This window comes from Myiozetetes cayanensis, unplaced genomic scaffold, assembly GCF_022539395.1.
Source record: "Myiozetetes cayanensis isolate MyiCay16 unplaced genomic scaffold, myiCay2020 scf7, whole genome shotgun sequence".
NCBI classification, from domain to species: Eukaryota; Metazoa; Chordata; class Aves; order Passeriformes; family Tyrannidae; genus Myiozetetes; species Myiozetetes cayanensis.
The window spans coordinates 21,769,327-21,796,042 of NW_026087964.1; the positions used below are offsets into that span (position 1 = coordinate 21,769,327).

A 26,716-nucleotide genomic window follows, 5' to 3' on the forward strand; every position below is an offset into this window, starting at 1 on the left:
AAAAAAAGCAGCTTGTTTTCCCACCTAGACTGCATACACAACAGCAGAGCACAGAAGGTAGATAGGGTGGCTCTGCAAGGAGGAGAGCGCACCTTTTCTACAATGCAGCATTGCACTTGGGTAATATAAGTGGACTTGCAAATGTTAAATGTCACAACAATGAATGGATAGGATGGGCCAGCAAATTGTTTCATTCAAGTGCCTTCCACAGAATCTGGGCAGACCCTTTTCATGTTCCGCCTTTGAGAAACTTCAGGTGCAATGTCTGTTTCAGTCAGAGAACAGAAAAGTGCCCTCCAGCCACCCACTACTTCTGCCTGGTGGATGGGCTTACGTTGAGAACGCTGCCACGTGGCATTAAGATGGAGACCCTGCCTTGAGTCTTTGGAAAGGTCTGGGTCTCCCTTTCTGACAGGTAGATGAACTTGCATGTTCTTTTCTAAAATTGTTTAACCAGTCTTTCTGAGGAACATGATGCTCTTCCATCTACCCCTCTTCCCTGAGGTAAGATCCCCTGGCTATCAGCTGCATCTGAATATCGCTCTGCACTGCTAGCACTTGAACAGATGGTAAACTTAAAGACTCAGTTTAAAGGCATTAATCCATTACCCAGGGACGAGTACCCCTTCATATCAACAGACCTTTGACAAACCGTAGTCTCTTACTTAAACACTAGACTCCTATGAAAAAATGTCCTCATCCATGCAGGAGCTTTCCTGCTTAGTGGTACATGATAAAACTTCTCAGCTATCACATACCAACCAGAATGTTCAGTAAGGGTTGTACGTGTGCACTTTTTTTCTTTTTTTTTCCTATTTTGTATTCCCATTATATAATTTCTGAGTTAGTTGATCACACAGATGATGAGCAAACAATAGAGCAAAGTAATTTGATAAGTGTTAAAATATGAAGGTGCCAAAGAGGAAGATTTGGTGCAGAAAAGCATGGTCTAGACATGACTTGATTTAACTCACAAGGGGTTTCATTGATTTAAAAGCAAATGAAGAGATTGTGATCATACCCCACACTGTAATAAAATTTAAACAGGACCATTCTAAGGAATACTTATAGGAATTACAATCTCTTTGTATTTGTGTTACATTCATTTCAATTGTCCCAGTTCCTGTTTTGCCATTTTCAATTGTCTTGGGGCAGGAGACAAGTCTTTTTGCTTAACTGTACAGCACTAAACATGCATCTCATGCAAAATAAATATAAAAGTGAATCACAACAGGCATTCTGGGATATTAAGTAAATCAGCACACACCTGCTGCATCAATAATCATTCTTACTGAATATCTGTGGATGACTGAGGAACCAGTAGAAAATAACACATCTTCAGACCTGTGAGGAAGCATCAACCAGATAATCGCATAAGCATGTGACTCCTTAAAACCCTGGTAACTTACCAGTAGAAAAGAATTTTTTAATCCTTTAATGGTTACAGTAAATACAAGATATGATAATTCTGGACATGGGTCCTGTATAATATGGCAGTTTTACTGAGATTCTCTGCAACCAAGATCATGACGGGATGCGGCACACATCCAAAAATGTAACTCATGGGAGTAATATATTGCACTTGCACCATTGTTAAGGCATGATCTATAAAGTTTTAGCCATGCTTTCTAAGGTGGCCTACTGGAGTGGTTCTGGAGATGAGGCCCTTGATGGCTGCTGTGAAGTCAAGCAGGATCTCAGCTCCTGAGCACCAGCTAGGAACTATTTAATGCCTCAGTCCACAGGATATCCATCAGCAGATCATCAAAGTAATCATGTGAAGATGATGAATTTAAAATACCCAAAGATGTCACTTCTCCCCAGGTACTTGAAGATGGGAGAAACCCACTCAAATGTCTTTCAAAGCCATGGAGGCTTTTTTGTCTTGTTCTTGATCTAATTTCCTTCTATTCCCCCCATGACAGCTTCACTGTGTGTGAAGACTTACAGAGGGGACAGAAGACTTTGGAAAACTTCTGTGGGTTTTCAGAAACACTGATCTATAGCTAATTTATTGTAAGCTTGTATATGTAAGAGTTCTTCTCATTTCTGTACCCGATAGTGCAGCACTATTATTTGCCTCCTGCTGAGATGCCTATCACATATTGGCTCAGGCAATTGCTGTTTACGACCATGTGGGAACAAGACAGATTCACTAGGAGTATTAAAACATAGCTCTTGTCAGAAAAACTTGATTGATTATTCCTTTCATACGCACTACAGAATTAGTGGATGAAAGGAATGGGACAGTATAATAATTCCTGATTTCAATGTCAAGAAACCTTACTTGTAAAATTAATTCAAATTGACTTAGAGTGGAAGTGGGAAGCTGTGGCCAAAAATGATAGACAGGTCTTATTCAGATGAGGGGAAGGGCATAGGGATCACTGTAGAGATAACAAGAGTTTTTCAGAGACAGTAAAGAAAAAGAGTTATGTGCCCAAGTCTCAGTTAATGCCACAGGGAATTGGGGATCTCTCTGCGTGCCTTTGAAAATCTCTTTAACTTAGATAATTAGAGAAGTTGGCAAACAAAATGTAAAGTAAGTGGCATGTTCATGAAATTCAGCTAAAAAAAAATAAAAGGAAAGACTCATGAGTAATTAGAAGACTAATTAGAAACATAGAAAAAGGTAAAATATAACTGAACATTTGAAGAAAGTAGTCTGGTTAGAAATAATTGAAAATTTGGGGTGTATATTTCCAGAGGGCTGAAATAACCAGGAAAAAGCGATTGTAATAAAAAAGAAAAAAGTCAAGAAAAGTGACCTAAGTTTGCAATTTAAAAAAATCAATAATGAATTGTATATATGGCAACATCTCATCACAGTGCAGGAAGTGAATAACTTTTTTCCTACCTTTGTCCTTCCATTAGTGACCAAAACTAGAATATGTGCATTCTCTTTCCCCAAACAGTATTGAACAGTTGGAAGAAGTTCAAGGAGAGTCATGAGACATATTTCAAAAAACAGTTCTTAACTTACCAGGGAAGTCCCACGTAATTATTCACATAAATTTAGTGACTGTAGTGACAAAAATAGAAGCCAAGCCTACTTTCTCATCAGGGGCCAAGAGGGTGCTGTTTAATTTTTCCAAGAGGACATTCAGGAATAGCATCATAAAACCTGTGAAAGAGCAATTGTTTTTCTCCAATGACTGGTCTTAGTTCTGCAAGACAGTGAAACCAAGCTTTCCCTTGGCAAAGGATACACCAGGGCTTCCTGTCCCTTCTTGTCCAGAGATGGAAGCATCACATGTCACGTCCTGAAGGGGCTAGGGCTTTCAGTCCTCTGCAATGTCTCCAAATCCACACTGGCATGGATTTAACCCTATCTTCTTTAAGCTCATTTCTTGACTGTATGGCAGGTGTTCAATCACTCAGCAGTCAACTGGTGATGTCAGAAGCTTACTAATGTAATTTAAATCAAGGGTAGGTATAAATCAGAACAATTCAGGGCCAAAGTGTCAGGAACTATTTTGTGCTGCATTGAATCGAATGCTACCTTTGACACAAAAATGACACCATATGAAACGCACAATTCATCTAAATAGGAAGAGAAACAGGGAAAAAAGCTTTTTAGGGTCATTGATTGATGGTTTTCACAATTCCTCCTAGGCCAAACTAGCAATCCAGTAGGGATAAAAAATATTCTGTCAGGTGTTGCCTGCTGTCAAAACTTTATATTTACTATGTACAGAATACAGTTATGAAGAAAACAATCTCTCAGCATTTTATCAAGAGGAATCTAAAGAAACATAAAGTAACCTTGTGAAGAAACAGAGAAATTTTAAAAGGCAATGCAACATAGAAACATGGATATTTCCACTATCTCCATCTGGTTTACTATTGTTTTTCACAATTCCTTTTTCCTTATCTGAGGAAAAGAGATGGCCCAGTAAGAAGAGGAGGAGTCCTTAGGGTAGGAAAAAATTCTTAAATCCTTTTTCTCTTATATTCATTGCTAACTGCATTGAGTCAATTTGTGCTTTTCCCAGATGTGTCTTACACAACCTAATGCCTGAAGCTGAGGATTGCCAGGGTGCCAGGCTCCAAACAGATGGGCGCACAGTAAGGGCTGAGTTTCTCTTCTGGGCACCATTTGTGCTCTGTTTCCTCAGCATCCCATTTCATGCTGTCACGAGCCCAGTTTCAAAGATGGAATGGTAAAGCAGGAGACATTGTCACGTTCTGCTGGGGACCTACACGTAAGAATGTTGGGATTTGGTCTCTACAGCTGTTTTCTGTGCAAATGGTGATGATCCAGCAGAATAAAACAACAATCTCAGTTCAGATAATAATGCAGACTGTTCTGAAGGCAAGTACTCACAGAATCATGCCACAAGTCATATATCCCCATGAATACTGTGTAAAGAGTGGCTCTCACAGCCCTTACCTGCACCACCCTCATGCAGTCCAGCATCACCAACTTTGAACTGGGATTTCTGATTTAATGCAGTACCAACACATAGCGGGCGTAGGTGGCCAACTGGATGCTGACAGCATCAGCGTTCCATTAATCAGTGAATAATGTCTTTGTGGCTTGCTTCACTGGGTGACTGGTCAGTGCTAAAGGGTTCTGACTCCTGACATTCCTACAGAGAACATAAGCTGTAGTGCAATGTGACTTTGCCTTCCAGCTTGTGCTTTATGGTATCTTCTCATCAGCAGTGCTGAAGTTATTCAAACCATCAACACTGGCAGTGTGTCCCCATCATTTTACAGTGTGGTCGAGTCTCTTCTGAATTTGAATATGTGTCTTCAAGCACGGAATGGATAAGCTCTTAAATAGAAGTGATTGTATGAATGTCCATGGTAACAATGGAAAAGAGAGGGGTAGAATGGAAAATATGAAGCAGGCTGAAAACCACTTCTACATAACAGATCCTGTAGAAGAAGAAACTACTTGTTGGCCTGTAATATCTGAGCTGAAGTAATGTGTGAATGCTGTTTTTATGGTGAGCCATATCAGTGGTGCAATCCTGCAAAAATCTGAAGGTTTGATAATTTCTAAACATCCCAAAGATATTGGTCCAGGACATGAGTCAGTTGTAGATGGAGCCCAACATTGCCCCCTTGTTACCAAGTATACTAAATTGCATTTTTCACCTCCAGTAGGAAGTATATTTTTGAATACCATTACTTGAACAAAGACAGCATTAGCAAGTCAAATGATTCTGTATAAGTATTTTTTTTTTAAAGAGGCCACAAAATTATGCTTTTTATACAATTTGTTTTTTTTTAAATTCATTTAAAGGAATCAAAGTGAATTCTAAAATTCAATTTCAGAATTATTTCAATTATTCTAAGACTTATAAATTTTATTTCTTAGGAGAAGGGCTCACAAATAATATTTCATCAATAAACTAATTCAGTGTGATTCTGATCTTTGTTCACATATTTTAAAGGTGTAAACATCACTGTAAGGTAAAACTGTATATCTATTCCCCATCTGTTCAGTTAGAATAATAAGTATATTAAAATTGGTGCGTGTACCAGCTTAACTGGGAGACTACTTGTGAAGGAAGATTTGTTTTATTTTTATCAGTCCCAAATCTTTATACATAATCTAGAATATACTATTCTATATTTCTGAACATACTAAGAATTAAACTCAGCTGAAAGATATAAAGGGAAATGTATTCCATATTAAACTCCCAATAAGACCATAATTTAAGGGATTGTGTTGATTTAGAAAAAAATTCTGCAAAAGAATTAGACTTTTTATAAGCATTGCTTTATAAGAATTCCTTCCAGGAATAGGCTTCATTTACATGTTTTATTACTCCTTAGAATTTTTTATTTAATTTTAAAATAAATTTTATCCAAGCAATTATCATTTATAATTTATTATAATCGTAATGACTAAAAACTACCTGGTCTTTAATGACACTAAATCAAAAGGTTAAAAAGCAGGACCCTGGGAACTACAGACCTGTCAGCCTCACCTCTGTGCCTGGGAATATCATGGAACAGAACCTCCTAGAAATTATGCTAAAGCACATGCAGGACAGGGAGGTGACTGGAGACAGCCAGCATGGCTTCACCAAGGGAAAGTCCTGCCTGACCAACCCAGTGGCCTTCTAGGATGGACCAGCTACATCAGCTGAAAAGGGAAGAGCAATAGATCTATCTGTACTTCTGTAAGGCCTTTGACACAGTCCCCACAACATTCTTCTCTCTAAATTGGACAGATACAGACTTGACAATATGAAAATATAAAATCATACGATTTGAGAATGATGCAGAAAAACTTTTTAGTAGGGTCTGTTGTGATATGAAAAGGGATAATGGCTTTAAAGTAATAAAGTAGATTCAGACTATATATGAGGAAGAGAGTTTTTATTCTGAGGGTGGTAAGACACTGGAACAGGTCTCTGAGCAACCTGATCTATTTGAAGATGTCTGAGATCATTGCAGGAGGTTTGGACAAGATGACCTTTAAAAGGTCCCTTGCAACCCAAACCATTTTATGATTCTAATTGAAAATTGGAAAATGTGAGTATTTTGACTTTTTTTTTAGAAAAACATAATGTTTTAATATCATAAGCTTCAAAGGGAGTGGAATTTTAGTGTACTGACCACCTCCACTTAAGTCCTATAAAAGGCACAGGTTTCCATGGTAGATCATACTTGTGTGTTACAAAGTGAATAACTGGAAAGAAGAGAAAAAGAAGACTGAAATGCAAAAAGAAAAAGCAGCTATCAGAGAAAAATAAGAAGAATGTAAGATAATGGGAAGCAATCAACCGCCCATGCGCTTCTATTACACAATTCATTTATAACACCTGGGAACTTCCTACCAACCGTAGCCATCTAAATGCCCACAAGCTCCCCTGTTCCACCAAATGTCTCAGCTTATGTTCTCACTAATTATCTGAAAACTGTAGCTTAATAACTACAGGGGTAGGACTGGAGCTGTAACTGGGTGAACTGGATGAAAAGTGTAATGAGAATTAGAGAATATGACTGAAGGATTCACGCAAGCTGTTGTTTTCTTCCTTCTCTCTCCAACTACAACACATCCCAATTTTTCACTCTGAAAGAAAGTGTACCTCCCCAATTACAAAACATAAACACTTTGTCTTAAGATGCTGGTGTGGTTGCTAAGTAACAGCAATGTCATTCATCTGCCACATGGCTCACACGCTTTATGAACACATGGAAAGTGATTATGAAAAATATTACAGTACCCAGATATTAAAATATGTATTAAGATAATACTTCTCACGAATGAACTAAAAATGGTCTGAGAAATTTTAGGTAGTATGATAAAAAAAAAAAAGCTTATAAAAACATTTATATATTGTCAAGTTAAAATCAATAGATAGGTCAAACAATCACCTAAGCATACACCGGGCTGTTACTGCCTGGAGTACTGAGAATAACTAGGAATGCAAGACAAATCTCCAGACTCAACAGCAAAGTTTAATGGGAAGGTTCAAGATGCCGTCTGCATCCAAAAGGTATAATCCCAAATAGAAAGAAAACTCTCTGTAATAGTCTAAGCCTATACTAAGCAAAACCACAATTGTACCCACTGGAGGTAAGTCATGGTTAAATAACAGGTAATTTCATCAGGTAAAGATTAAGAAGCAAAATATTAGAAAAGAGAAATTAAATGCTAAATTTGTCTAAGAATCAGTAAACTTTCAAAAGAAAGAATGGGTCTTTTGGACCAGAGAGAAGCAAGCAAGCAAGGAACATGAGGGCAGAGCTGAGAAGCTCTGATTTCACACTGGACTGCATCAGTTCAGACTAAACTTACCCCAGATACAGTCTTTCAGGTTTTAAAATGTCGTCAGAAGATGTTGAAGCCAACTGATTAACTGAAAAGGAGACTAGATAGCTTAAGAAGAGAAAGAGTGAATGAAGTTGCTAAGCTAAGTTTTCTTAAAGTGGCCTCTTGTAGGACTGAAAAGTAATACAGGTATGAGGAATAACCCTGGAAATTATAATTCAAGATGTCCTTTTTACTTTAGCTAAATGAGTTAAAATTACCATAAGATATAAACCATCTCTTCTGACACAACTGTGCAGTTTCTGCTACAGAACAAGTATGGCGATGAACACTTCTAAATGTGTTCGTGTACTTTCGTGTGCTCACAGTAATAATTTCAAGTCTGTAAGAACTCAGCAGCTCTCTTGCAAACTTCAGTGGTCCTTACCCATGTCAGCTATGGATGTCCAAACCACAGTTGTCCTCTTGGCATTCTTGTAATGAGAAAGGTATTTATTTTCCTGTCTCATGGCTGAGATAACGGGTTTGTCACAGAGTTGACTATTCACAGAAACTTTTCATTTGTCAATGTACCAAACTCTGCTGTGATATTTTAAATCTTCTCTTTCTAAGCTGACTTCTTGTGATCTTGTCAAATTGGAACTGCTTTCCTCTCTGTCAGTAAAACCCCTCAGTTTTTCAGTTCAGTGCCTGCTGCTTCTTAGTTTAACTCTTCCTCTTGGAGAATCTCTATGGTGGTTCCAATTAAATGACACTACCCTAAATATTTTTCCCCTCACTTGAAATGTTTTTTGTTTTGTTTTGTTTTGTTTATTTTAACAGAGTATTTATGGAACACTAAACAGAAAGTAACAATTTGCTTGATTCTACTTTTAAAAGAGAGAAGAGATAACAATAGCCAAAAAAATCTACCATATGGTTCTTTTAATAAATACATTAAAGTCTCTTTTATTTTTCTCCATTTTTAGCGACTAACATAACAAAAACTTTCAGACCATCAAACCAGTTTTCACAATCTGCCGTAAATTTGCATTTCACAGAAATAATCCTGACAAGCACTAATAGATGAACGTTATTGGTGCAATAATAAAACAATATAAGGCATATTTACACCATCCTTACATACAGAACACTGTACACACAAAAAAATCACAGGTCCAGAACAAAGTAAATTCAATCCCTTAGACGTTTTACGTTTATAGGCTTGGTATCAAACAAACAGTTCTCCAAGCAACAGACAACCTCTTGTTCTTGTGTGATTTATTTGTAACATTGTGCTCATGCAAAATAGGTATTTGCTTTATTGCATTAACATTGAGAGAATGTTGGGAATTAGTTCCAAAATCTGTCCAATTGAATTTTAAACCCTGTTTCTCTTCATCCTTAGCAAGTCTGAGTCATCTTTATCGGTGACATAAAATGAGGTGTTAACTGATGATTGAGAACTTTTATGTGTTAAGTTCCAAAACAATGATGAAGCCCAACTGACTACAGTTAGAAAACCACCTTCCTTGACCATGCACTTTTTTTCTTTGCTATTATGAAGTGGTTTAGGTGAGATGCCTCTTGCATTTTTTAAGTTTCTATCTTTTTATATATATTTTTAAAGAAAAACATGTACTATCCAACATCCACTGTTCACAGAAAGAAATAAGCAGCAGGAATAGCTCTGGTGGCAGAGTTGGTCAGAAGGAGGACATCAGTAAGTTAGCGGCAATGTAATAAACATCAAATGCCCCAGAGATGCGTCATGGAAAGAGTTGATTACTATAACCCATATTTCTGTAAGAGTTCGGATTGCCAGGGACGCTTGCGCTCTGGAAAGTAATCTGGAATGTGGATTTTTTTAAAATCTTGGATACATTTCCTCATTTCTTCCTCAACACTCAGCTTCTCACACACCTTCTTTTTGGAAAGATTTGTCTCTCTGGACTTGCTAATGAGAGTTTGAAAGAGTTCACTGTTCCTGCGTTTGTCTGGCGGTGGCATCCACTGTACTGGGGCCTTCTTAGATGGACGATCCAAAGTCAGAGTATTTGGCTGGTGGGTTGTGGATGGTTGAGCGCTGGTGGCATTTTCTTGAGGGGTGCTGGCTTCCGAGTGGCTGTCACAGCTCGAGGTGGACAACTCATTACAGGAAGTCCCACTTTCACTGCCCTTGTCCAGGACTTTGTCATGCTTTCTTTCTTCATGGTCTTGTTTTGGGGAAACGGTTCGCTGGGGGGGCCCTAATACAAGGCAGGAGAGAAAAAGTATTAAGCAAGCACTGGTTTACACAGAAAACGGATCATATACCATTTAGAAAAGTGTGATTCAGAGTCTTGGCTGGCATAAATTGGTGGTATTTCCTTGTAGGCGAAAGAACTATACCCAACTAATACACAAGTTGAAGGTCTGGTCCTCAAAATTCTCACTCCTAAAAATGTTTACAGCACGAACAACTTCACTGCCTGCCTAAGAATCCAGGTAATGAAGTGTGCATAATGCTCATGGATTAGTTGCAGAGGAAATCCTTGCTGGCAAGTTTAAATGAGCTAGTTTGCTATTATACTGCAAGAATTTTATTATGATAAATTAGATTTTGGTGTATTAGGGAGATACCACTATACAATTTGCAAGGTCTTCACTTGAATAAAAATATTCCAAGGGCTTAGATTTATTTTTTTTTTTGGAAGTTCAAAATTTACCTTCCTTGAACAGTCTACTGATACTATTCTCTCCAGATGTCAACTCTGCAGAAGTCCTGGATGGAAATAGAAGTACTAAACCCTGAATAACAGAATGATCACTCACTCTCGACAGAGTCTTTAGGCTTTTTTTTTTTTTTTTTTAATCCTATAGTGATTTCACCACGCTTCTTCCTGTCAGTTGTTATTTCAGACTTGCCTTGGTGCAAGCTCAGAATTCAGCCATACACCTCTTACTGCACAAGCTGGCAGGGAAAAGGAGGTTATGAAGTTATGGGTACAGAGGTATTCTGCCATGGCTGAGGGAACGGCCCACCAGCCTCTTGGCAGGCACTGCTAGGCACTTCACACGCTTGAAAATCAAATCTAGGCTGTTATTTTCTCCATTTATCATTTTTGCTTTGAAGTCTTAAGCAAAATATGAATGTGAAAATTGGGTGGTCGCCGCTAAATCTGTGCAAGTATTTTCATTTTTGAAGCCTTATTTCAACACTCCAGCTGTGAAGTGAAATTATGCTATGCTGACATCACATAAACGTCACAATCTTAATTAGGACACTACCTTGAGCTGACAGAAATATCTACAGATTTCAAGAGGTGTTGGATCAGACCAAAGGGAAACATTTCAAAAATGTTTAAACATCTAAATGAAAATGTAGAGTGGGGCTTTAATGGCAGTTGTGTGCTTGCTACAAATCCTGAAAGTGTCCAAATAGGTTAGGTATCTAAATATCTTAAGAAAACTAGATTACCCAGACACTACCAGCATCAGTTATTTAGACCAAAACTCAGGGTATGACAGCTCTACCTTGAGTCACTGGGGCAGAACTGGGAGGAGATTTTTGATTCACTTAGTATTTTGTTCAGAATAACAAATTAGAAACACAACTACAATTATAAAGAAAGAAGAAGCAATGTGAACACTCCAGTGTCTTTTTGATAGTGTAGTTCTATGATTCAAAGAAATCTAAGAAGATTGAAATATTTTATGAGACACAGGGGAAAACAAGTCAAAGCAAAACACAAAGGAAAATAAAGAATAATCTAACAACAGCAGCACTGAACCACCTGCTTTTCTTTTGTTTTAGCCAGCATCCCAGGATGCCATGTCATGTTTCTGTAGTCCATCTAGAGAAACCCATGAATAACCAAGAGCCAATGAGACGTAACAATCCATCAGGGCTTGTATACATTATGCAGAATGAAAAACACAAGCGGTTTTCTACTTCATTATATTCAACCCAAATATTTAACACATGGCTGCAGCGATTTCCCTCCTCCTTCTCTTCCAGCAATATGTTCACCTTCTTAAATAGATTTACATGACTTCCTTCTATTGTTGTATCTGGCATTTCGCACCTCAAACTATTATATGAATATGCTAAATTGACAGTCAGCTGGCATTGTGGAACTACTCTGGCTTTGCAGCATGCAATTACAGAAGTGAGTAGTTAATCAGACAGTGATTTCAGAATTGTCACTGATTTTCCATAACGCAATTAACATCAATATCTAATCTAGTTTACAATCTTGACTTCTTCAAATATAACAACACACTCTGTGACTAAGAAACTAAAGTTTTCTGTTAACAATATTCTGTAGTCTTCAACTCTCTTTCCTATTTTTTTTTCTGTAACTTCATACATCAAGATGTTATTTCTTGTTGGTCTCATTACACTTAGTTCTTTATTGGTATTCCTTGCTTCTCATGGGCTAAAATCTGCAATGTACTATGGATGAATTTCAAAAAAGCATTGAAATACACCTTCAAGAATATAAAAAAAATCCATTTTCTGCTATAAGATTATTCAGCAGTGTGACAATAGGTAGGTATTTGAATGCTTTTTTGGATCACAGCCCTGAGGTTCAGTACCTTACATCACTGAGCTCTGTATGCTTCACTGAATTTCCTAAATTCAGAATTACTTTAATCCAAACACAAGTTTCTCCCACACATCTCCTTTTAAAAATTAACAAATCCTCCCTCACAAAGAATTCTTTATATGCCTCTGCACTGCTTTCTCAGTAGTGTGTTATTAACAGAAGTAACAGTTCTGCTAGAGGGGAGGTTTTTCTCACAATATTTTCTGCCTGCTGAAACTCAAAAGAATTTTTAAATACATAAGAAAGAATCCTCAAAAGATTTGCTTAATTTTCAACATCAGGGATTATCAGATAAATTTAGCTACATTTCTAATTCAGAAAATATCTCTTTATTGCCCTCTATGCTGCCGCACTCTCCTCTATACCTCCTCAGCCATTTCGGAATAACACTGGAGATACTCAAACAGTTCAGTCTACCTGAAACTACTCATTTTCCAGGAGTGCAGAATAGTTCTTAAAAACACAGAGAAAGTATGTTTGCTCCACTGTGCACATAGGTTGGAGAAGACTTTTTAGATCAAGTCTAACTATTAACCTGACACTGCCAAGTCCACGTATAACACTAAAACAATCACTGATTTACAACCTGTCTCTTCCACTCCTGCCCCTTCTGGGATCTTCCACCTGCTGCTTGTTCCTCATCCTAAAGAAGCTGGAATTGAGTCACTGTATCTTATTCCTCTCCAGCTCATTCTCCTCTACAAAGATATGTCCAGTTGCCCTCTCTACTGCCCAGTTCTTCAAAACCCAGGTAGCACTTCTCCTCCAGGCAGTTCCAGCAGACATTAATCTTCTCAGTTCTTCTTTTTGCTTTAATGTTCTTAAATGGCTACATCTGTCTTAGAAAGTGAACTGGCCCTTTACCTGGGTTTACTCACCACCTCTATTATGAGGAAAGTTGCTCTACTGAAATCTGCTCTGACTGGGCAAAAGGTAATTCCTGCAAGGGGAGATCGTGACCACCAACTCAAGGCCCACAGACTCAAGAAACCCATCAACTCAAAAGAAGAAAAAGACTGAGCATGTGGACTAATTAGCATTAGAAGTGAGGGAATCAATTAACCAAAAGAATAAGAGAACTGTGTAGCCAATGAGCATTAATTCCTTTGTTTGCTAAAATGTATAAATAGTGGAAAGTTTTGAATGACTCAGGACCCCTTCACCAAGAAAACTAGGGCGAAGAAGGACCAACAGGGTGTAGCTGTATCCACGGATGGTGACTGTCTTCTGCTTGATCTCTCTCACTCCCTCCTCCTCCCCTCCATTTTCTATTTCTTTCTCTCTCTTCCTCACATTCATTGTTAAATAAAATCCACATTATTGACTTCAGCATATGGATTTGTTGTACAGCTTAGAGAACAGAAGGTTCCAGGGACACCTTATTGCAGCCTTTCAGTACCTAAAAGGGGCCTACAAGGAAGATGGGGAGAGGCTTTTTAGCAGGACCTGTTGTGATAGAACAAGGAATAACGATTTTAAATTCAAAGAGGGTAAATTTAGACTAGACATGGGGAAGAAAGACTTTGCAATGACGGTGGTGAAGCACTGGAACAGTTTGCCCAGAGAGGTGGTAGAAACTCCATCCCTGGAAACATTCAAGGTGAGGTGGGATGGGGCTCTAAGCAACCTGATCTAGTTGAAGATGTCCTTGCTCATTGCAGAGTGGAATTGGACTAGATGGCCTTTAAAGATCCCCTTCAATCCAAATTGATTCTCTCCTCTCTCGAGGTCTAATGCCCAGTTTCTTCTATGCACAGTGTCAGCTGCATGAACTAACATCTTCACTCAGCTACTCAGCCCTACAGTGTCTCAAAAATAATTTGTTTATAATTCAGTTTATTTTTACTGCAGAATGTAAAAGAAGTTGTGAACATATGCATAGATTGCTGCTATTAGCTATTTTAGTAGCTACTGTGTTGACATGAGGAATAGAAAATCTTAGCTCTGGAGTGCCACAGTTATAGCTGGATGCAAGACATGTAGATAAGAGTTGAAACTGAGATAAAAACAGTCATCTGGAAAAAAACCCATAACCAATACTTTATATGTGTTTAATATGCAGCACCTCAATGAAGAAGAATAGAACATGTTAGAGATGCTATCTTTCACTGTTGTTTCAGAATATATGCATGAAAAAAGTGAACTGAGTTTTATCAATCCCCTTGCCAGCACTATAAAATAAAGCCTTTTTTGTTGATTTAAATAAAAACCTAGACAAATTAAAAAGATCAAAAAACCAACCCCAAAATCTTGATTCCTTTTATGATGTAATTTTAGTAAAAACAATATTCTTGCAGGTATTTTATCTTCATAATTTTCTGTTTCTTAAAATGTACTGAAAAAACCCAGACCCCAGCCTTACTAGATCCAGCCTATTGAATTAATGAAATAATCCAATTAATTATATCAGTTCTTTTGAACTGATACCGCTATACACAAAACTAATTATTGCATAAGCAAAAAATGTTTAGTAAATGCTTTATATTTATGGGAACTTGAACAAACATATTCAAAAAGATGTTCTGTCTTTCAAGAATACCTTCAAAAAATTGCAGCAAAATTGTTAACAAAATTATGATGTAAAATACTGAAACACTAAAAAAATCCCATGTTTGGAACTGATTTCTTAAAAAATGAAAACAGGAGGGCAGGGTTTTAAACTGACTGATTTTACTGAATGGCTCAGAAACATAATAGCAATGAGAACAAGGGTTATTTTTATTTGTACCTCCAGAAGAAATGATCTCTAATCTAACAATATTATTTGTGGTTTGAGTCCTAATTTTTGCACGCTTGAAAACGCTGACATTATGTGATTTTCACACGATTTTGCATGAAATGCAATTTCCCCCACATTGTTTTGCATAGTGAAAAGTCCTTATTTTTATAGGTTACAAAGGACCTTTAGTCTTGGACACAAATAAGTTAAACACCTGAATGAGCTTCTCCTCTACCTGCATGACACTATATACAGAGTGAATATAAAATGAAATCTTTTGTATTGTATGATTTAATCCTAAGAATCTAAGTAAAATTAACTATAATTAAGATACAATCATAGAAAAAAACCCTAATCAAATATTACATTATGATGGACTTATCCATCTAATATATCTAGGCTTTTTATTACCTTCCACCATGAGTGGAAGTATTACACAAAACTGAATGCTTAGAGAGAAGTCACCTGTGAAATCTGATGACAAGTTATGGCTACTGTGGGAACACTTTCCTTACCAGAAGTCTGAGTACTTAATATCACACTTCAGTAGTAAAGGATTACCTTTTATGTCTAATTTCACTTTAAATTTATTTATAAAAAAGATTATTTTTAAAAGCTATAAAAGGATAGCTCTAAACCCCTGACACTTTCAGTGGCATAGAAATGGTATTTTAGAAGAAAATCCTGTTCTTAGAGCTCAGTTCAACATGTGAATTCAATCCCTGAGACCAGCACAGGATTCAGCTTGCCTCTTACCACTAGAGTTGTAGGTTAAAACTGTAGCTTTAGGGCTGACACTTCCTGACCACTGCACTCTGTCCTATTTAATCACTACAAAATCAAGTTAAATCCATTGCCTGGATCTAGCAGTGAGAGTTTATGTGAGTTTAAGTTCCATACAGCTTGTCACAGAAACTTTGCTATTAATTTTAGGTATTGCAATTTACATCTAACTTAGCTCTGGGGGGGTGGAAGGAGGAGGGGAGACGGAAGGCCATGTTCCACTAAATGTCCATTTTGAGGCTAATATGGAGGCCTATACATGAATTAAGTGGCATGCAGTCCTCAGCTGTCCCTCTGCCCATGGATAAATTTTATCCATTATGAACATTCCAAACAAACAATACTAATAACTGAGTATATAATGTGAGAAATATCTAAGTGCTCTTGACAAGCTCTGCAATTATGGGAAAAACTGAAGAGTTCAGCATAGAAATTTTATGCGGTATAAAATTTTGTGTAGGAGTCCTTATGCTGTGTGGTTTCAAATCGCTTCAAGTAAAAATATATTCAGTTTCCAATTTGGGTCTCATCTAGTACAAAATTTCAAACCACTTTTTGAATTAAAAGGCCTGATCCAAAGAATGCTTAGTGTATAATAGTGAAGTATTTTTCAGAAAGGAGGATTGAAATTCAGCCTTTCCTATTTTCTTCCTCCTTTGAGATGAGTGATGAATTGCGATGGATAGCCAAATGCTCACACTTTCATGTTCTTTGCTCCAACTGAGGCTTGGCTTTAGTCACTGCAAAGCAGAATAGCTTCAAAAAAAAAAAAAAAGAAAAGAAAGAATGTCCCTTTCACTTTCGATTACTTCAGGGTAAAATATTCATTTGGAAGAAGCAAGTTAACTTCCCTGAGGCACAGGAGAGAATTAGTATCTGTGAGGCTTTGATTTATTACTGTGCTAAGTCCTGAACTCTTGGGTAAAAAGGCTAGCACTGTTGACGTATCAACTTCAGTGCTTTGAACAGAACCTGAATTTTACATGATTTAAGAAAGCCAAGCAAGTTGGCTTGCAAATGAGACTGCTGCAGAGGCTTGTGAATCTCAGAAGGGTTTCCTTGACATGAAGAATAACACTTAGGTTACTCACATTTCATCAAAACAGTTTTGTAAACTATGCCCTATGCTCTGGCAAAACAGGGCCTGTAAATTGGTTTGGCTTCACTAATAAGCTGATTCTGTGCTGTGAGTCTGGGTCCAAAACTGCATTCATTTAAAAAAAAAAAATTAAGACTTAAATGTTGACCATGTTTAAGTCAAAAGTCACACTCTGTGACCTTAAGTTCCACAAAATTAATTAAAAAATAAAGCCTGTTCATTCTAGTGTGAATGCAAAAACTTATCTTAGAAATAAAGCAATTTAATGCTGAAAACAGAAAGGGTGAAAAAATACTGTCTCTTCTTAAAGGAAAAAAAAGGAAGATAGAATGACTTCTATAACTTTACAGTACTTTACTCCAAAAGCATATTTTTATTGTCATCCCTAGACAATTCATTTTTAGATGAAGCCAAGTAAAATTACTGCAAATAATACTTTAGCCCTCAAATATTTGAGTGAGAACACATTAATTCTATGTTCTAAAGAAAACTTCACCATATACTTAATTATCAAGTTTGTTAGAATATAGAACCTATAATAATAAGGTGTTCAATGAGTCATGTAGATAAAATAAAGAAATTATGAGATTTTTTTTTTTTAAATCATGGAGATAGTGAGAGATGAAGGCAAAACACACTCTTTGATTATTTAGAAATGTTTTTACTACATTTAGAATTTACATAGGACATGCAAATTTTCCCATAATATTTCCTGTCTTCTATTGCCAAACCCATCCCACATGCTTTGATTCCATCACAAAATTTCAAAGTCTGAACTGTACACTGAAGTCTTCTTGGTAATGTTTCATAATATTAAGACTTTTAGGAGTGTTTATTTGCTATTTCATGGACATTTCAATAGGAAGAATATGTCTGTGATTGCACTCTTGATGAAGGCTTTTATTTAAACCTCCTTACCTGCCATGGAAAGATAAAAAGACACTGTGTAGCAACAGCAGCTGTACAGGGCTTAGCTCCCACAGGGGAAATTACCATTTAATAGTGTTAAGCTTGATGGTGTGTGAATGGTTATGTGGTACTTGAAGTGAATGAACCAATTCATCTTTCAGATTAGGACCACATGCCTGTAAGTGATAAGTGCTTTGTCTCAAAAGTAGAAAAAAAACCCCACAACAACATAAAAATATTTTTCTGTCACGTTTACTACCACCTGATGCTAAACTAACTCCCAGAAAGGACACAGTAGAATGAATGACTTAAATCAAGGAGGAAAATTTCTTTGCTGCTTTCCAGTCAAGTTGTACTTTAAATATTAAAGTTGTTCACAATATCAAAAGACTAATTACTATATAGAGAGGGAACTATTTTGTTATTTGGAATGACAGAAAATACACAATAAACCACCTGTGCCCAGCTTGAATTCATTAGATATTTCACCCGAATTTTGTTTTGAACAAATAACCAACCCATGTTCCTTTTATTTATTACTTTACCAGCTGGGTTTCATGCTAGGCCAAAGAGTACTTAAATAGGAGACAGAGTGAAATTCTGCCATGCAATTTGTTGCATTCCAGTAAAACCAATGAAGAGTGTGTAGCTTTTTATTAAATATATTAATCTGAAAAATTTGAAGTCATTCTGAGAAGTGTCTTTTCTAGGTAGGTAAGATAAAGATGACAGGAAAGGCCAATAGTTTTTATATGCAACTACAAACAGAGTCAAACATTAAAGACCATATTTCTATTCTGTGAAGTTCGAAATGGCTACAACATTAATGCCCTGTTGGACATACGAGAAGAAAACGAAAAGTTTGGAACAGAGAAGATACAAACTGAATCAATATCAGAAGATTCAAAATCAGGAAACCACCTCCCAATATCTACCCCTGTGTATTATGCATGACAGATTTTATCCATTTGGGGATTATATCACTAGGTTAATACTTCATAGCTAAAGATGTCAACCCATCTGATTACTCTTGTAGAGAGCACTGTTTAGCAAACAGTTGCATAATCTTCTGCAAAATCCTAGAAGGAATTTTGTAAAGTTATCTGACAAGTTCCTAGCAGGCAACATAAACTTTCAGAGTCAACCAGATGCGTCACATTTTGTATATTAAGTTATTTGGTGAAACAGGACTCACTGAAGCAGTATAGAATTTTCTTCCTGAAGCAAGATCCAGATGTCATCACATTCTTCAGTGGTGATCATATGCTACATCACTCTCCACTAACAGCAGAGCAATAGCAATAAAATACAAATATTATACAAGTAGCAGTACAACTGAACTTGATCTTCAGACTGGAGGGATTTGGTTATTTTAGAATGAAATTAATTTGGCACAAATGTATTTTACATGTAGAATGGTTGATTTGTTCTCCCTCTACCTGCAGAAATATTTTTCCCTTGTCAAAAATCTGAAAATATAGGCACTTAAAATAATTTCAATGCTTGAAGGAAATCTCAGAAATTAATGCACTGGTATACTTGACAAATGAATAGAGCTTTTATAAAAAGCATGCTTCTTCCATAACTTCACTTGCTACACTAAATAGCCCAAATTGATTATATTTCGGTAACATCTGGTAGATGTTCCTGCCATTCATTTACAAACCATGAAGTAGGTTCATGCTCAGCTCTGATATTGCCTTTTTCGACTGGTTATTTTTGAGCAGTTATCAGTTAAGAGCTAAAATATTTTGTTCTGTCCATGAAAAATACTTATTAGATACCTATTAGATGCAGTATTTCCCTAAAAGAAATTGTTAATTGATATTTAACTCCACCAAATTATAAATTTGGCCTTTGAAAGTTAGTAAGGCTTATCTAGAGTGGTATCTCAATATACCACAAAAAGGAGTTACAGGAATGATCAGAGGCAGGACATTTGATCATGCTGCTCTTGTAAACTCCCTTAAGATTTCAGTGCTTCTTTCCCCTAACTTCTTTCAACACCCAGGGCACTACTGGAGAATCTCAATGTCAAGGATATTAAATGTCTTCAAACTATTCTTTCTTAACCATTTTCTTGTAATCACCTCAAATGCAGGATTAAGATACAAAAAGAAAGAAAGAAAGAAAGAAAGCAGCTAACAGCATACTCTATTAAAGGTTGACCTTGGATGGATGCCAGGTACCCACCAAGCTGCTCTAGCACTTCCCTTCCCAGCCAGACAGGGCAAACAGAGTAAGATGTAAATGACCTGTAGGTTGAGAGAAGGCAGTTTACTAAAGCAAAAGTGAAAGCTTACACATGTACAGAAGTGAAGCGGAAAATAACAAGGTTTATTCTCTACTTTCCATTAGTGAGTGATGGCCTGTCACATCCCGGGAAGCAGGGCTTCGGCACATGCAGAGGTTTCTCAGCAGGCAACCATTGTAAAGGAGTGCCCCCCCTTTCCTTAGCTTTTATATCTGAGCTGACATCATATGGTATGGTCAGTGACCCTTTGGTCAGTTTGGGTCAGCTGGCCTGGTTGTGTCTCCTCCCAGCATCTTGCCCTTGCCTAGAGGAGGAATGTTACAGTGCTGATGCTGTGCTCAGCAGTAGCCAAAACACTGGTGTGTTATCAACACCCTTCTAGCTACCAATGCACAGCAAAGCACTGTGAGGGCTGCTGTGGGGAAATGAACTCTGGTTTAGCCAGACGTGAGCACAAGTGACAGAACTCTGGTTTAGCCAACACATGGGCACAAAATGTGACAGAAAAGTGACAGAAAAGAAAGACAATCGCTCCATCTTCACATTACAGAAACACATCCTAAATGCATCTCCCTTAACCTGTGGGTTTAGAGGTTCAGTTCTATTTCCTATCCTATTATGGTATCCTCAGATAACATTCAGAGAAAAGAGCTGTTGGCCTGGGGAAGGATATGGACTTCTATATCCCTGTTTATCCCTGACATAGCCCCCCATTCCCTGGGGGTCCCTCTGAGGTTGCTGGTTATTATCATTCCCATTTCTCATTTTTCCTTTTCTTCTAAGAACATATCTACTTGTAAGTCAATCAGGAATTTCAGTCTGTTGTCAACCACATTATTGGCTGCTGCCTTCTGCTTTGTAAATATTAATATTGGTTGGGCATCTGCTCAAGTGTGAAATAGTCTTTTAGCCACCAGGTTTGTGTTTGGCAAAGCTCTAATCAGACTTTCAGGCAATGTGAAGCTGAATCTCTTTTCACTCAGATAAGCAACACTCTTCTTTGAACCACTCACATTTCTTTCTTCCTAAATTAATTTTAAATTCTCAGCTGTCAGATGTGGCTCCCTATGTGGCCACATAATGTTTATGCCAGAACAACAGGCAACAAAAGGATGGGAGAGCATATTCAAGGGAAAGGACTGCACTTCTCAGTGATGGTTTACAGCAGTCTGAAACATACGTGAAGCAATTACTTGCCACCTTCTGACACACACATCCATTAAATATATTGATTTAATAATGTCTTCATCAAATACAGTTTACTTCCAATGAAAGGATATGTGGAATGCAAAAAATGCCATCTCAAATACGGTCTACCAGTCAGAAACATATTTCAATGGGACTTCAGGGATTCAGTCACTTCCAAAGTCACTGCTTCTCTCTTAGAAGCTCCAACACGAATTAAAGCAGAGGAAGAGTGATTAACACAGCAATTTCAGGAATTTTTGCTTTCACAGTGCCTTGGAAGGAAGATTATTCATAACTTATTGGTAAGAACTCTCCTCTTTGGGGATTGTCAGTGGCTTCAGTTACTTTGTTCTAACAGCATGAGCAACAGGAAAAAAATCCCAAACAGTAGAAAAGGGACAGGATCAAATGTCACCTTTGTGGCTTGCTTCCCCATTCAATTTCAATACCAAACTACAATTTTTCCTCAATAATTTCTATTTCTATTTGTCTCATATCATCTCATACGACCTTGTCAATTGCATTGTCAGTCACTTTAGATAAAATATGAAATCTTCACTTCTTCCTTCCAGCTCTCTCAATTTTACAGGTTACTTTCCTAATGTCATGCAAAATAAATTAATGTTATTGTGACTTTACAGAATGTGTATAAAACATGCTGGTAGAAAGTTGTGAAAACACCATGCATTTGCTTTGGTCTTAGAAAAAGTTAAATAAATAAATACTTCGGACATCAGCCATCTTGGCAGGCTTACATGATACTCAGGCAATAAGTCAATGCAAAAATTGCAGTTGAGGTAATAAGCAAGTGCAAAACAATGGGAAATGCCCACTTTAATCAAGTGCATTTTACTTTTGATTACTGAGAACTAGAAGTGAATTATATGAACTGGATAAGGGTCCACAGTGAATTGCCCTAGAGACTCAAACATTAAGAGGGAACAATTCAGGATACACTCAAGATCATATTTGTGGAGTTCATGCCTTTCCTTGCTGGTCCCTGGGATAACAGAAATGTCTCAATCTGCAAGCATTCTGCGAAAAGACCAGAAATGTTTGCTGAAAACTTTCCGTAAGTAACAGAGATGGTCATCAGCAAAGTCTTTCTCACTTCTGTGTATACAGCACGAAGTACATTTCAGACTTACATTTCAATGGTGTAGCAGTGCCATTCACCTATTTTATCATTAGGGTCGGGTACATGAAAAATACAGTAAAACAATATGAAATTTATGGGGCACTGCATTACTAAACTATGTAAATACATGCCAATCACCCACTATCTTTAAATCCAAATTCTTAGATCACCCTTATGGAACAATTTGAAGCATTAACTCAGAGTAAATAGCTACAGAAAATCTGAAAACACATGCTGAAAACAAAATCATATTTACATGCTATACATTTAAGTAAAAACCAAAATTACTGAGTATATAAAGGATAATGAATTCACTCTGCCCACAACATATTGTTCTCTGCAAAAAGCAAGTTTGTAAATAATTTGCACATTAAAGTGCTATATATGCATACAAAGTATTATTACTATATGACATAATCCCACAAACAGATAAAATACCTGAAGGTTGAACTCATGAGATGAATTTTCATTGGGAAAGAGTGAAACCACAGAGATTAAAACTACAGTACAGTAAAGACAATTAAGTTCTTAACAGAATCCTCAGTATTTGCAGAACAAATTACGTTTTTGACAGGACAAATGCAAAAGCATTTCAGGGACAGTCACACTGGTCACACTTAAAAGCTGAAAGCATACAGGTATTCCAACAGCAATTGCAAAATTTCTTCAGACACTTCTTAGATAATACTTGAAGACTAATACTTAGATAATACTTGCAGACAATGTTCTAGTAGTAGACTACATTGTACATAATGTAGCTGGGCTGTATCATCATTAATTAATAGATGACCTTTACCCTGAACGTGTTAAAATCAGGTTAAAACACGACAAGAAACAACAGATGGGGAGAGACAGAGAGAGGTGAAAGTACAAAAAACCTGAAAAATTGGTTATCACAATAGACTGGTTGTCTCAGACCAAGAGCTGTTTTATCTTTTGTAAAAATTTATATAAGCAGCATAAAACCAGAGAGTTTTAAGGAGGATTTGGAAGGGTAATAACATGATAACTTTGCAGATGTTAGTGGTACCTTCTCCATCAAGTAAGAAGCAGCCTCCAAGGTGACATGAATACAAGGAATAGAGAAGGTCACCATGGTCTGGTTTGAGATAAGTTTCTATTACAATAGCAAATGACAGTGGCAACATGAGGACAGGCAGCTAAAGGTCTAAAGTGTGAGGACAAGCAATGCACATCTGACATAAAATGAGACCTTCAATGTAAGAACTGAGAAACAAGGGTCAAAACAATGAACTACAAAGATTATTTTTTTAACAACACAAAGCAGATGCTCTGGAAACAGATAAAGTAATGTTTTCCACTGCTAGATACTGAAGTCTGGGTGGAAGAGATGGAAAACAAAGATTGTTTTTTACAAATACAATTTAATTCAGATTTCTAACTAAGCCTATTTAAGGCTTAAAATCTAGGCTGCTTTTAATATTAACAAAAGCACCCATAATCCATTTCCATCCAAATGTAAGACCCTGCTTCTTCAGTATATCTGAATTTAATGTGCATATAAATAAAAGTGTCAGCTGCCAGAAAACTTTCCTCTGTCCTTGGTTAAGCAGCTACATAGGTCTCTAGAACAACTAGTTACTGGTTGACTTTTCCATGCTTTCCTCAGTACTTTCTACCACATTCTCTTGCCTCAACATGACTCTTCCCAATGAACAACTCCCATCTTCTTGCAGGGAAACTCAAAGGTTAAACAGCACCAGATCTGTTCTGAGCAACTTTAGGCTTATAAAATTGGTCCTACAGAAACCCTTCTGGTTCAAATTTGCTTACTAATTTAACATGACGTGTGATCTCTTGCCTGCAATATTTATTTATTCCTTAAATACTTCAAATATTTTCTCTAAAGTGACCACTGGTTGCATCCAAGAGTTACATTTACATCCCATCCCTGAACAAATAACAAAGAATCTGATGTACTAGTCCAGGTGTAACCAGCATTGGAAAGAATAGGAAGACTTCATGCTCCTCTTATTTCAAATGTTTCAGATATTTATCAGGAAATGTAATACACATAACTGTGATATTTAGTCACTTACTAGAGTTTGAAATGAATAAATTATGGCCATCGCAGACTGAAATGTGTTTTTTTAAAACTCATTCTTTATTTAGATATTAACTATATTTTCAAAGTTTTTAAATAACAAAATTTAAAATAATAAAATGTGGACTGATTTTCCAATATTTGGCAAATTGAATACCAAATGAGTATAGAAGGCTATCCAAAGAGAGTGAATAACAGTGTTCTTTAGGGAAAATTTAATTTCTTACATTATTCTTATAATTTTTTTTTTAATAAATATAATAATCTTGAGAGATTCACAAAACATGCCTGAGCAATACTGAAATAAATGTACTATTAGTCAATATCTAATTTAGCCATAATGGACAAAGAAAACAACAAAAAACGCCCTACAAGAAAAAAGTGTGAGAATATCAGAGGAGAGATACTCAATTTGCTACAATCTTACATTCCAGTAAATTATCTGAAGAATGTTTCAATTAGGGGCTGAGTGGCTTTTGTAGCTTGGCATAGCAAAAAAAAGAATAAGAGCAGGAAAGAAAAATACATTTAGAAACCAACTTGGGAGAGTGAACAGACAGTACTATTGAAAATTTTCACACCAAATTTCATTTGCCAAACAAACCTGAGCAATTTTGATTTTATCACAGCAACCTACCTTATGCCAAAAACATTACACAGAAAATAACCTTCTTCTGATTATCTCCAATAGTTCCTCCTCAGTTTGATCAAAGGCACAGTTAATAATTTTTTTACTAGAGTTTAATTTAAGCTAAACTAACTTACTTTGTCTTATTTTCTTTTTCCATCTTTGATTGGCTCAATAGAGGACTGACCAAGCATATGGAATCTTTACTTTGGAATATTATCACAAAAAAAAGGTCAGTTAGAAAAGCAGCATTTGATGCATTTTATCATTGATCAATTTATAATGAATACAATCTTATTTTTTAATAATTGGTATTTTAATTGCATTCAAATAAGAGATGTAATATCTTAGTTTACAAAAAACCTAAACCACACAAAAAGTGAAAATTGAAAAAAAAAGGCAGTTCATATGAAAACACATCTTTCCTCTAACACTCATAAGGTTTGGGAATATTTAATCAGAATTAATTCAGAATTTAAGACTCATCTGTTGCCTTACAGATGCCGACATGAGTCTGCAATAACAGTTGCAATTCTGTATTTGGAAGTTTCAGTTTTAGCAACTCAAACTGAAATCTGTTTCTCAGTACAGCTGAAGTGGTGCTTCTTTTCTGTCACCATCCAGAGATGACAAAAAAGAGAAGTGTATATACACTAGGACTGGTATGGTCCAACAATGGCCCCTACCAGTCAATTCAGTGACTCAGATCTTCAAACTAACCACTTATCAATCAGGGAAGGGGCTGTCTCTGCCCTTCTCAATTTTAATATTTCCCAGAAAGGAACCCAGTATCAAAATACCTCTCTGTTATTATATTCATCGGTCTTAGGCTTCTTTTAGTGAAATATTTTGCTTCCTACATACTTGTTTTTCCTACTATTTTGATTCCTGTGTAAAATAAATTAATTTAACCAAACTTTATCAATGATAGTTTATCTTTCCTATTCAGCTGTACACTGAGCTTTCAAATACAACAGGGTAGTTACCCTGAACAAATTGTTTTTGTGTTTGAAAATGAAATCTTCTTTTGCTTTTCAAAGTCAATATTAAAGTCAGGGTTTTCAGTCTCAGTGCCTGAGTTTCTCCATCTGTAAAATGTTAAGTTGTCCCTTTTGTTAAATGCTTCAAGACCTGCTGCTGAAAATGTTGTATGACAACTGGATACTAATTATATGCTAGATTAAATCCCACTGATTTCTTACAAATTAAATGCCAAATTTATTTCAGGGTTAAAGGTTAACAGCACAGGCGGGCCAAGAGAAATTAAAATCAAGATCATAAACTAGGTAACAGGTTTATCTTATGTGACTGCAGAAAAGGTCCCTCTTGTATATTCTTACTACTATTTCTGGTCTGCTAATGTGGGTATGTCACAGTATTACTGTAGATTGACAAATTTAGGAAAGCAAAGGAAGTCCTCGGTGGAAAAGATGAATGAAAATCCAGTGACTACAATACTGGTTCTTCTGCTGCTTCTGGTTGACTTTGCCTGATTTTTCACTCTACAGTCAGAAGTTTGTAAAATCATCCCTTCCTATTTGTTTTTTTAACTAGACTTAATGTCAACGGATGTGGAAAAGAGGAAGAAAAATGTGCTGACATAAAGTCCTATATTTTTCTCACA

At 36.6% G+C, this 26,716-nt stretch overlaps 1 protein-coding gene across 1 annotated transcript in view; it reads right to left on the reverse strand.

Moving 5' to 3' along the window:
- Positions 1-8,645: 8,645 nt before the first annotated feature.
- The window catches only part of KCTD8 (potassium channel tetramerization domain containing 8), a 95,034-nt gene continuing 76,963 nt past the window's right edge, over positions 8,646-26,716 (reverse strand). Inside the window, exon 2 of the mRNA XM_050338226.1 lies at positions 8,646-9,966. Within this exon, the coding sequence (XP_050194183.1) occupies positions 9,506-9,966 (461 nt within the window). The 3' untranslated portion in view covers positions 8,646-9,505. The remainder of the gene's footprint in view (positions 9,967-26,716) is intronic.